General features: G+C 47.1%; 1 protein-coding gene across 1 annotated transcript; it reads left to right on the top strand.

Annotated features, from left to right (window-relative positions):
- The first annotated feature begins 12,083 nt into the window (after window positions 1-12,083).
- LOC146752820 (olfactory receptor 14J1-like) lies at window positions 12,084-13,019 on the top strand. Its single transcript, XM_085531288.1, has one exon. The coding sequence runs from the start codon at window positions 12,084-12,086 to the stop codon at window positions 13,017-13,019; it is 936 nt and encodes a 311-aa protein (XP_085387414.1).
- The last annotated feature ends 189 nt before the right edge of the window (window positions 13,020-13,208 follow it).

Raw genomic sequence — 13,208 nt, 5'->3', positions numbered from 1 at the left:
TAACTAGAAATCTTTGACTTTGAGAGTTTCTCACACCGTGGGAGAGGGTAAGAAAGTAAAGAGGCACAGAAAACTAAGGGAAACTGCTATTCTTTATCTTATCTATAAAAATTGATACAATTGATGCTGTCGTGCATTTATTTATTTATTTTTAATTTTTTGCCAGTGTCAGTTAGATTGTTTTAAAATATCCACACACCAAAATCTGACTACCAAGCAAATGTAATGAAAATGAAATGAAGGTGAGTTAGCGGAAAGCACAAGGCCATACTATATTAGGCTCCAGCAAATTTACAGGCAGTCACTGCACGAAGAGGTAGATCTGAGTTGCACATTATATGATTTCCACAAAGATTAATGAAATCTGAAGCTTTCAATATATTTTTTTAATTCTTTTTTCATTTCATTTTTAAACACCTGACCCAGACCCCAACCCTCACAGGAGCTGTAAAGATAACAGCATTAACCCACAATGTAACTCTAATCCTAACCCTTACCCTGATTCTAAAGTTGTCCCTAACTCCAAATGTAACAACAAAAATGATGCTAGAAGTTTGTAGCAAAAGGAACCTTAACCCTGATCATAATCCAAAAACAATCATTAAGGTAACAATAATCTTTACCTTAAAAGTAATATTAATCAGAGCCCAGATGATACCTGCGTCCATTCAGAAGCATGCTTTGTATTATTTAAGAGTCGTATTTTTTCCAATGAACTCTCTCTATTATCACTTTTGTAAAGTAACAGAGTCTGTTCTTTTTCTCCTGACACTGTGCCTTACTCCTGACATCCCCTGGAAATGACCCAGATAGGGCACCATCAAAGTACTGCTAATAGTAATGTCAATCCTAAGGGTATCTCTAGCCTCAGTGTTAATGGGACGCTAACAACAATCCCAACAGCCTTAAACATTCTGGTGGTGTGAAAGAGGTGCTGCCTTGCACATGCTGGGCAGTCCCATTGCCTGTTAAATGCAGGCGGCAGCGTAGAAACATGATGCCCGTGGTCAGAATGCCCTGTGGCAGATCCTGGCACCGGAGAACTGACCGGAGAACCATGAGAGAACTGACAACAAATCACTCGACATCAGAACCGACCCAGTGGTTATTTACAAGCCTTGGGTGACCCAGACAGGATCTCAGAGTGGTGAATGTAGGTACAGAAGTTGTTACTACTCTGTTTTCTTCTAAAAGCTGCTCAGCTGCTTTGCGTTTCAGACCATCCCTGGCTTCACTGTGTGCATCTGTCCAATTGATACCAGGTGGTTTTTTTTCATCTCAGAAGTTGGGGGGGACGGGGGGGGGGGGGGGGGGGGGGAGGGACATCAATTCAATTACTCATTTATTTATTGGCAGAGATTCATGTTTGCTACATTTGGAGAAGTTTTTATTTCTTTGCTGTGGTTTGTTTTTTTCTTTTTTTCTTTTTTTTTTCCCCCTTCCCTCCTCTTCCATCTTTGTGTTCTTCCCCTATAATCAAAAGAGAACGGATCCCCAGGGTCTGTCCCGCAGACGTTCTTTCCGTGGTCTCTGCTGCCACCTGCTGGCCAATACACGGAATTGCCACTGTTGGGCGTTTGGTGCCGCAGGAAGCACAACGCAGATCTGAGTTCTGACCGGTCTACGCAGCAAATCCGCCAATCTTTATTGTGATAAGCCCTCCACATGGCATTGCGCATGCACTCGAACACGCAGCAGGCATAGATTTCTCCTAACTCCTTGAGGAGCAGGCAAGCAGAACAACTGAGCGCACCACTGCTTGTGATTGGGCCACCCCCATCATAGAGATGTGTGTTAGATCTTTTACCCACCCCTGGACTGGCCTTGTTGTTTAACGATAACCTCTGAAATCTGAGCTACTGGTTCTACCACCTGTAGTGTAGAATAGGTAGCCAATAAATGCTTTTCAACTGTGATGTATCTTGATTCTGCTCCATGCCAAACCTGTGACCAAAACCTCATAGGGGTTCACAAAGAACTCTGGCTCTGCCAGAGCCCCCATCCAGACCCTTCTTGAGTTACATTCACATCTAGTTTGGCTGAAAAGGTTGGACTATAAATACTCAGTGCTTGGGCCTGTTTAACAGATATTTTTTCCTGATTATGCTGTCCATTGTTCTTTTTAAACTGAACTCCTGCTCTAATCTGGTCTTTAAACATTTGTTGTCTCAAGACCCTAATGGGTCCAGACTGGATTACCTTAGGGGCTGGACGCCTAAGTCATGGCAGCAGATGGTTCTCTGACCTTTCCACCACCATTCAGAGCCTGCATCTGGCCATAGGCACTCTTGTCTCTCCATCAATTGAGCAGCCTGTTGTATTACAGCACCGGAGGGCCACTGGGGGGTTCAGTATGGATAACATAGACCCATCCTGATGTAAAGGTGATGGCTGTAGGATGAGATCCCTCGTTCCTGATGAAAAATTTATTGACTGGGCTCTCAAAATCATCTTCATAGATTGCCTCTTTCATGCCTAATTCTCTAATATAATTTTGTTAGTCCTCCATAGAGGACCACAGGCTCGTATTTAATGGTATGTCTTTCTTATTTGGCCATGTTATATGACACACAACCATAAATCATTCACTGATCAAATGGCTATCCTCATTATGTTGGACAGAGCATACAGTCTTTGCCTGAGGGCAGGGTGAGTAGTAATGGATGTCAGTTTTGAAATTTCCAGTCCGTTCACCACAGCGCTTTCTGCCTCCATGTCCCATAACCAGAGCAGCTATGCTGGCATGCTCTCTTGGTTTCTATCTAAACCACTGTACTATATCCATCAGTTCAGCTGCTGTATTATGGGCAGCAGGGTTTGGGGGGTTGGACACTGGTCAGGGCACTCCCACCGGCCTATCCTGCATTTTTTTTTTCATTTTTGGGTTACAATCAGTCAGATCTCAAATAGATCTAGTCCAAATGGAACCTCAAAATCTGATCTTTTAGTACCTGCATTTACAGAGTCCATTTTATACAGATTCCCTTGTACAGGGTCCCCATGGTCTTCCAGAGAGATGTCCCTGATCTTCCATAGGAGAATGATTGAATTAGGTTTTTTCCCCATCAAAACTGCCACCTGTCTTTCCAGTTTTTCAACACTGTCATTCAATAGCTGATTTGCATCAGCCTGAGCCTCTTCAGTTATGTTCAGACAGTTCAAGGCCATCAGCAGTGGCCATGCCACCATGAACGCAGCTAACTCTCATTCTCAAGTTGTAAGTATGTCTTTGCTAACACCATGGAAATACTCAGTCAGGTGGGCCAGGGACTCATGGACCCTCCCTCCGTCCCACACAGGGCCCCATTTTTCAGTGACAGAAGCAATGCTGCATTTTGAGGATCCTAGGAATCCCAGGACATGCCCTGACAAAAGGTCATTCAAAGGGGTAGTCTTTCCCCATCCAAACCACCCCATGATATTCACAGAATCACAGAATTGTAGGGGTTGAAAGGGACCTCCAGAGACCATTGAGTCCAACCCCCCTGCCAAAGCAGGTTCCCTACACCACGTCGCACAGCTCGGCATCCAGGCAGGTCTTGAATATCTCCAGAGAAGGAGATTCCACAACCACCCTGGGCAGCCTGTTCCAGTGCTCTGTCACTCTCACCATAAAGAAGTTATTGCACACATTAGTGCAGAACTTCCTATGGTCCAGTTTCTGCCTGTTTCCCCTTGTCCCATCTCCACACATTGCTGAAAAGAGTCTGGCCTCACCACTTTGCCCCGCACACCTCAAATATTTATAGACCTGGATTAGGTCCCCTCTCAGCCTTCTTTTCTCAAGGCTAAACAGACCCAGTTCACTTAGTCTCTCCTCATAGGGGAGATGCTCCAGGCCCTTCACCATCTTTGTGGCCCTCCGCTGGACTCTTTCTAAGAGATCCCTGTCTTTTTTGTACTGGGGAGCCCAGAACTGGACACAATATTCCAGATGAGGCCTCACCAGGGCAGAGTAGAGGGGGAGGATCACCTCCTTCGACCTGCTGGACACGCTCTTTTTAATGCACCCCAGGATGCCATTGGCTTTTTTGGCTACAAGGGCACACTGCTGGCTCATGGTTAATCTGTCGTCCACCAGGACGCCCAGGTCCCTCTCAGCAGAGCTCCTCTCCAGCAGCTCTTCCCCCAGCCTGTACCGGTGCATGCAATTATTTCTACCCAGGTGCAAGACTCTACACTTGCTTTTGTTAAACCTCATCCGGTTTCTTACTGCCCAGCTCTCCAGCCTGTCCAGGTCTCGCTGAATGGCAGCACAGCCTTCAGGTGTGTCAGCCAAACCTCCCAACTTCGTGTCATCAGCAAACTTGCTGAGGGTGGTCATTGATGAAGATGTTGAACAAGACCGGACCCAGCACAGACCCCTGGGGGACGCCGCTAGTTACAGCCCTGCAGTCAGACACTGCACCGCCAACGACAACCCTCTGCACTCTGCCAGTCAGCCAATTCTCGACCCACTTCACTGTCCGCTCATCTATCCCATACTTCCTCAGCTTTGGTATAAGTATGTCATGGGAGACTGTATCAGTTATAGAGGTTATAGAGTTCAATTCCTGTAGTCAGTTTGGCGGCCCAGGTGGGACCAGCTCTGTTCGCTGCAGGACCAGCTGAGAGGGAGACACTTTTGGCACACCCTGAAATTTCTCTGAAGGACTCCCTTCCTCACCTGATCACTGCAGGGACAGACAAGGACCACCCATAGGTGGACCAGGTATGTGTATGGTAAGTGGAGCCCATATGTCTTGAGGAGACATCCTACACAGTTTACAGCCATACGTGCTGCTCCCAGGGAGGTGAGCTCATGGCTTTGGTTGCCAGCTGGGGTAGGAAGACTCCTTGGGTGAGTTCCTATGAAAGGGAACTGTATGTCATATGAATGGAAACAAGAACAAATACTCTCTCCCAGGTAGTTGACAATAGGAGGGACCCAGCTTGGTGTCTCCTACGGGTATGGGATATAGTGGATAGCCTGTCAAATGGTAGCCTGGGTTCTCCAAGGTGTAATCATGGGGCTTATAGGTTGTATGTTCAATATTATCATCTGCTTTAAGTGTTTGGTACCGTGTGTCAAGACGACTCTGGGAAAAATATTAACGTTTGCAACTGGTCGACCAGAGTATGAGTGTTATTAAGTTTCCAGCTAGAAAACGTTGTCAGCATTGTGTAGTATGAATAAACCATGGTTTTTGATCTAAATGTCAGAGTGAGTGTGGTGTGAGTGAGACACAGAACAGCTGCAGGGTGAGTGCCGAGTCCCGATCCATGTTTCCTTCCTCCTGTGAGGGAAGTGGCCAGACACGGACAAAGTGAAAGACTGTGTTGTCTGTCCACTCATATGTACTTTCTGCTTGTATGTAAGAAGACGGGAGTTTGTACTCTGTAGATTAGTAAGATTGTCCTGAGGAGAGGTGTACATTCCACCCGACCAATGAGTGTCAACCCATTTATGTAATACTATGTACTGCTTGCGAGGGAGTGTGTGAGGGAGGTGGTTCAATCAGTGCTGGTTCTGTGGCACAGTGTTTATAACTGAAGAATACAGACTGTATTAAGGGAGTTTATGTGAACTGAAGAAGTGTACTGTTTGACAAACTGTTTTTATGGTATAAGAAAGTGTAATTGTTAATTATATATGAAAGTGTACTTGAGGGAATGTGGAAGTGTATCTGAGCATACAAACAGAGGAAGCATTTACAGAGGAAAAAGGGTTAAAGTGAGTTTACCTGCACTGACATGAGAGCAACACCCTGCCGAACCGCTGCCCTGTGAGCTGAGCAGAGCAGAGCAGAGACACAGTCCCCGTGTATCAGGTAGTGTTATTCTGCTTACCAAATGAATGCGTTCACTACAGAAGAGGCAAATCTTCCCCTCTGCTGCATTTGTGGCATACTCTGGAGTTCAAGGCATTGCAAAGCTATGGCACATCTACTTTCTTTCAATGATGGCGCCTTAGTGTGCTCTGGGCTCTCATTTCAATTGAATCTAAAGAAGTCTAGGGTCATGCCAGCTGACAGGAAGCTGGCAAATGTTGTCTCATTGTAAGGAAGAGCAAGAAAGATGACATAGGCAATTATGGACCAAACATACGCCTTTACTAGATCAGGTTGCCCAGAGCCCTGTCCAACCTGGTCTTGAACACCTCCAAGGACGGGGCATCCACAACCTCCCTGGGCAGCCTGTTCCAGGACCTAGCCACTCTCCTAGTAAAGAACTTTCCCCTAACATCCAACCTAAATCTTCCCTCTTTTAACTTAAAACCATTTCCCTAGTCCTGCTATTATCAGCCCTTTCGAAGAGTTTACTCCCCTCCTGGGAGTAAGTTCCCTTCAGGTATTGAAAGGCTGCAATGAGGTCACCCCGCAACCTTCTCTTCTCCAGGCTGAACAAACCCAACTCCCTCAGCCTGTCCTCATAGGGGAGGTGCTCCAGCCCCCTGATCATCTTTGTGGCCCTCCTCTGGACCCTTTCCAAAATCTCCATGTCTTTTTTGTACTGAGGGCTCCACACCTGGACACAGTACTCCAGATGGGGCCTCACAAGAGCAGAGTAGAGAGGGACGATCACCTCCCTATCCCTGCTGACCACCTCTCTCCTGATGGAGCCCAGGATCCCATTTGCTTTCCGGATGATGGTGGGAGTTATGGAAAAACAGCTGAAGGACAATTCTGTCATTGGTCGCAGCCAACACAAGTTTGTGAGGCGAAGGTCCTGTTTAATTTAAGCTAATTTTGTGACACAGTTGTCCGTTTAGTTGACCAAGGGAAGCCAGTTGATGTAATCCTTGAGGATGTCAGTGGAGATTTTGATACTGTTTCTCACAACAACCTTCTGGACAGAATGTTCTGCATATGGCTAGACAGAAGCACAATGTGGTGGGTGAGCAGTTGGCCAGTAGGTCAGTCCCAAAGGATTATAGTCAGTGGGTTCCATCAGGCTGGTAGATGGTCACTGTCGGGGTCCCCAGGGTTCCATTTGGGGGCCACTTTCCTTTCATGTTTATGCAGATGACTTGAATGCAGGACTAGAAGACGTTCTGAGCAAGTTTGCTGATAAGACCAGATGAGGAGGTGCTGTTGCCTCCACTGAGGGTGGAGAGGACTTGCAGAGAGATGTGGACAAGTCAGAGAACTGGGTACCAGTTGTACTAAGCACCAAGTGCATAAAGTATAACAAGAACAAGTGCCTGATTGTGCACCTGGGTAGGGGCAATGCTGGACATACACACTGACTGGATATGGGACACTGGAGAGGAGTCTGACTGGAAAGGATTGGGGTGCTGGTCAGCATCACACTGAATGTGAGTCAGCAGTGTGCCAAGGCAGCCAGGAAAGCCAACGGTCCCCTGGAGTGCATGAAGCAACTTATTGCCAGCTGGGTGAGGGAAAGGATCATCCCTCTGCTCTGCATTGCTACTGCCTCACTATGTTCTGGGCATCACAGAACATAAAGGACTTCAAACTCTGGGAGAATGTGCAAAGGAGGGCACTGGAACTGAGAGATCTAAAGTTTAGAGTTTCACAGGGATTGACTGCTTGTTCAGACTGGGCCCATCTCACATCCCTTCTCACATCCTGCAATGAAACATAGGTCTCATATGGGACATGAACCTCACAGCGTCCTTGCACCACATGTAGAGCCTGGGATCTTCTGTCCCCATGTCTATCATTTAACATCATACAAAATTCCAACCCATTGCCCCAGGAAATGCACGGAGCCAACATGAGATACAGGACCTCTCTACCACTGGTCTTGCAATCAGGGCTTGACCTGTCTGCTTCGTAAGGCAAAGGAGAGGTTTCTTAGCATGCCAGTGCCTTTGCCTGCCTGTAGTCATGGCTTCCAGTTATCTTCTCTAACAAGTCCCTTGGGAAGCTTGCTTGTTAATGTTCCTCACTGGGCCCATTAATACTCCAAGAAACTTCACTGTTACTTCTGACTTTGTCTTGTTAAGCACTTTGTGCAAACTTCTCTCTGCACTGGAGGCTGATGGACTCAGCATCAAATGTGCCCTGGGACCATTATAACCTAAAGAATCTCCTGTGCCTTATGCCATCTTGTTATCTTCTTCAGGTTATCAGAAGTTGTTCAGCAAAAAGGAGGGATATCTGGAGAGAGATTAAAGAGATAGAATCCATTATAAATTTATTTTCTCTTTATTTATATCTGGGTTTAAAGCAGCACTGTGCAACTGATACCAATCCAGGATGTCCCAATGAGTTCTGTACTGTTACTGTGTTGACAAAGGTCCTTCTCAACCTCCCCACCCAATTTCTGCTCACAATGGACCTATGGGACTTGCATCACTTTTCTTCACATCACTCTTCTCCTCTGCATTCATCCGCTCAGTGTTAAAACTGCTTTGCACCAACTCCCACTGGCTTTCCTCAGAGAACCAGCTATACATGGAAAAGGAAAGATTTCTCTTTTTTATCTGGCCAGCAAATGGAAGGAAAGGTGATGCAATTGAATGAACAGTAAAACACAGTGATCAACTGCATGCCATGTTCAAGCTGCATCTATTGAAGTTTGTCTTTCATATGGAATACTTTTAAAAGAAATGATTTATACTGAGGTAGCATAGGATAGATTGAATCACAGTGAAGTAGTTGACAACAGAGGCCATCAGACTCTGGGAGATGGAGCAAATTCCAGTAATCTCCGTGGGATAGATCAGCCAGGTAGTTGAGAGGTATCAACTTAAAACTGATCAGGACTTGTATTTCACACATTGAGATGGGTTAACACATTCTCATTGATTTCTATCTTTGTCTCCAACTCTGTTTTTCACTTTTACTGACATTAATGAACATCTTTCAGACTTCGTGCCTTAATAAAAAAGAGACAGTGATTGAGAAAAAGAAAAAGTATAAGAAGAAAAAGAAAAAGAATAGATAGGAAGGGATAGATCAAATCACAGTGAAGGAGTTGACAACACATTCCATCAGACTTTGGGGAGATGGAACAAATTCCAGTAATCCCCCTGAAAGTCAGAAATCAGACAGATAATTGGGAGGTATCTGACTGAACAAAGAGCAAGGGATGGAGAAATCTGGAGGGCAGTGGGAGTAGTGTGTGCCCAAATGGCCTGCTGAAAACATGCCCTTAACCATGGCCATTTATTTAGGAGAGTTGAAAACACCTGGAGGATGAGACACATCAAATAGGCAGCAGGGAAGAGTAGTGCTGGGCACCGGGCTATAGTCACAGGGCATTGGCACTGGCACTGCTGTCTGTGTCTCTGAATCTGAAGGCATTTGTGTCCAGCGAACACAGTTCTGGAAAACATTGTAGTTTCAGTAAAAGAAAAAAAAAGACGTCAAATCACCTCAAAGATTCATATTTACAACTTAAAATGGAACAAGACTCATGAGAATTTTTCATGTTGAGAAGGCTTAACACATTTTCATTGATTTCCATCTTTGTCTTCAATTATTTCATTCAGTTTTATTGACATTTATGATCAAATATTAAGCTTACAGCCTCAAAATGAATAAAAAGAGACACATTTGCATCTTGCACATGGCCTGATGCCCCTTTGACCTTCACAGTTCCCACAGGTCCTTCAATGCCGGTGAGTATGAGATCCAGCAGAGCATCTCTCCTCTTTGGTTCCTCCATGGCTTGGTCAAGAAGCTGCCATCTGTGCTCTCCATGGATCTGCTGGATGCCACATGCCCTGCTGTGCTGTCCCTGCAGCAGATAATGGAGTGACAAAGGCCACCAAATGGGACAAGGGACAGACAACATCAGATTCCCATCTGTCTGCAGAGGGCACCTTCCATTTACTCTCCCTGATCAGGAAGACAGGAAAAGACACTGATGGTCTCCTCTGTTTGCCATTTCCATTAGTTCTGACCTGTCTGCTCTTCCATCCCCAGGCAGAGCTCAGTGCACTCTCACAGAGGGCAGTCGCCCTTCTTTGTCTCCTCGCCCATCCATCCTAAAGACTCTGTATCCCCCTTGTGCTACAGTGCAGTTGTGGAAGCCATTAAACTGTGTCCCCATGGTCCAAACAGGAGCTCAGGCCTGCAGCTCTATCAAGATTTCTAGCTTACTGTTTGTTGGTGTTTCCACTAGTGCAAAACCACAGAAGTAAACATCCTAATTGGAAAGCATCACTGGACATAGCCTGACTGGATAGCTAATCTATGGTATCAGTGTGCAGAAGGTGGCACACAAACATTAGACTGATCGTGGGCCTTGGAGTTGACACAGCAACATGGTCACACCATGGGCATGGCTTTCCTGAAGGCCCTGTGCTGCACTTGCAGCTGTGAGTGAATTCACCAGACAGCCGGTGCTATCCCCTCTCTGGCCCTCGGCTGATGCCCAGGAAGGAGCTGTCTATCTCAGGGATTTCCCACATGGTTTACAAGCACTGGCACACATCAGGAGCAGCCCAGGCACCTTGGGCATCACCCAGTGTCTGTGTGTGAGCAACTGCCTCCCTGCTGAAGAACCAAGGACTCAGAGCAGGAGCTCACATGCAGGCAACTCCTTGTGCACTTCTGAACTGAACCAGAGGAATCCCAGTTCCTGTGGGTGTGTAGGGAGCTGAATCCCATTTCATCTCCAGGATTTCTGTCAAGGGATGAGACTCCTGCACTGCCTCAGCTGGATCACTGCCCTGCACAGGGAAAGTCCAAACCTCGCCTTCCTTGTCTGGGTGCCCTTATTGTTTCATCAAACGAACTCTGGGAGCACTCCCCATATGTCTCCAATCAGTCACTGACCACTGGACATGTGGTGGTTAATTGAGCGGATTTCAAAGCACAGTCATGATGCTGTTGTCTTTCAGGAGCTGTTGGCCATGAGGACCCAGGGACATGTCAGGGGAGATGAGTGGGAAGGATAAAAATGACATAATCTGCTGCTTGCTTGTCCAGGCTCCTGGGACACAGGGAGCTCATAAAAGTGTGCAGGGCTGCAGAGAGACAGCTGTGCCCAGGAGCAGCTCTTGTGCACAGCACAGCCTGCAGGTGACAGAAGGAGAGGAGAGAAACTGGAGAGAGCTTGCAGGATGTGTGTGGTGTGAGCAGGCTGCATGCTCTCTGCAGGAGCATTGCTCACAGACCATGACAGGGTAAGTCTCACTGCAGACCATGAGCTGCTTTTCATAGAGGGTCAACTTAATTTGGGATATCCCATAGCAGATCTGGATGCAGGCACTGCATGTTTCTTTACTGTGGAAAAAGCCTTCTGCTCCAGCTGAGGGCTTCCATACTGCAGTGTCAGAGCACAGCCCTGAGGGCTGCGTGTCCCAGCACGGCTGCAGGCTGTGCAGCCGGGGCTGCAGGCGGTTGCCCAGGGCTGTCCTGCAGAGCAGGGTCCCTGCTGTGCCCCAGGGGCTGTGTGCCGGGTATGGGACTCTGCCGCCTGCCAGGCTCAGCACTCAGCCTGCCCGGGGAGCTGCCCAGGGCGCTGCAGGGAGACGGGTGGGGGGAAGGAGCCCCCCGGCAGGGCTTGTGCTGCTGCTGCCTGGGGCAGGGGATCACAGCTCCACTGCACAAATGAATGTTTCTGAGGGCACTTTGCAAGAGGAGAGCCAAGGCAGGGGGTTTCCATTTCCTGTTCTGAGGCAAAGAGGTTTGGAGTCAGAAATCTAAAAGGGACAATAAGAGTTCTGAGAATTTTTCATCAATCAATTGCTTGTTTTGTGAACAGTCACACATGATGTGCTTTCAGTCTCCCCTTTCTCGAAGGATGAAATTATCATCATTTTCTGTGGGCATGAATAATTCACTTATCCTACAAACAGGCAGCATTTTCTAACTGAAACTGAATGCCACAGAAGCTGGGGTAAAGGGCTCTAAGAGCAGTTGGGGTAAAGATATGAGATATGAAACAGATGAAAATAGCCAGGGAGAAGGCATAAGAAAATAAAAGGAAGGTTAGAGCTCCATATGCTGCTTCTGCTTAAGGAATGTTGAAATACATGAAATTAAATGCAAGTAATGGTGCTAAATGTACACTGTTGTAAGAGAATAAAAACATAGTATAGCAGGAGGAGTGTCTCTGAGAATGGTCTGGACTTGTCATTATCTTCTGCACTCTGAGCAGGACTCCAAGCCCAACAACAGCAGATGCCCAACAGCAGCTCCATCAGTGAGTTCCTCCTGCTGCCGTTGGCAGACACGCGGCAGCTGCAGCTCCTGCACTTCTGGCTCTTCCTGGGCATCTACCTGGCTGCACTCCTGGGCAACGGCCTCATCAGCACAGCCGTAGCCTGTGACCACCACCTGCACACCCCCATGTACTTCTTCCTCCTCACCCTGGCCCTCCTCGACCTGGGCTGCATCTCCACCACTCTCCCCAAAGCCATGGCCAACGCCCTCTGGGACACCAGGGCCATCTCCTACACAGGATGTGCTGCACAGCTCTTTTTCTTTTCCTTCTTCCTCTCAGCAGAGTATTCCCTTCTCACCATCATGTCCTATGACCGCTATGTTGCCATCTGCAAGCCCCTGCACTACGGGACCTTGATGGACAGCAGAGCTTGTGCCACCATGGCAGCAGCTGCCTGGGGCACTGGGGTTCTCAATTCAATGCTGCATACTGCCAGTACGTTTTCACTGCCTCTCTGCCAAGGCAATGTTGTGAACCAGTTTTTCTGTGAAATCCCCCAGATCCTCAAACTCTCCTGCTCAGCCTCCTACCTCAGGGAAATTGTGTTTCTCATTTTTAGTGGTAGTTTAGCCTTTGGGTGCTTTGTTTTCATAGTGTTGTCCTATGTGCAGATCTTTGTGGCTGTGCTGAGGATGCCCTCTGAGCAGGGACGGCACAAAGCCTTCTCCACGTGCCTCCCTCACCTGGCCGTGGTCTCCCTATTTCTCAGCACTGCCTTTTTTGCCTACCTGAAACCCCCCTCCATTTCTTCCTCACTTCTGGATCTGACAGTGGCAGTTCTGTATGCAGTGGTTCCTCCAACACTGAACCCTATTATCTACAGCATGAGGAACAGGGAGATCAAGCACGCTCTCAGGAAGGTTTTGCAATACGCACTATTCCAGCTTCAATAAAATGCACATCTTCCTCACAGGATTCCCAGTGATGGTTCTTTATATTTTATGCATATATACTTTTTTGATCATGTATGATACAGAAATCTGGAGAAAAATGTTGCAAGTTATTTCTCTTCTTTCCGGCCTACTTTCCATTTTCTCACTCCAAGAGCTCAAGTAAACATTGAACCAGATTTCCTGATTAGG

Source organism: Coturnix japonica, unplaced genomic scaffold (assembly GCF_054131305.1).
Source record: "Coturnix japonica strain WE unplaced genomic scaffold, WE-NBRP24 Scf041, whole genome shotgun sequence".
Lineage (NCBI taxonomy): Eukaryota > Metazoa > Chordata > Aves > Galliformes > Phasianidae > Coturnix > Coturnix japonica.
Note: the sequence above shows the minus strand (reverse complement) of the source record. Positions and strands in the feature narration are given on the sequence as shown.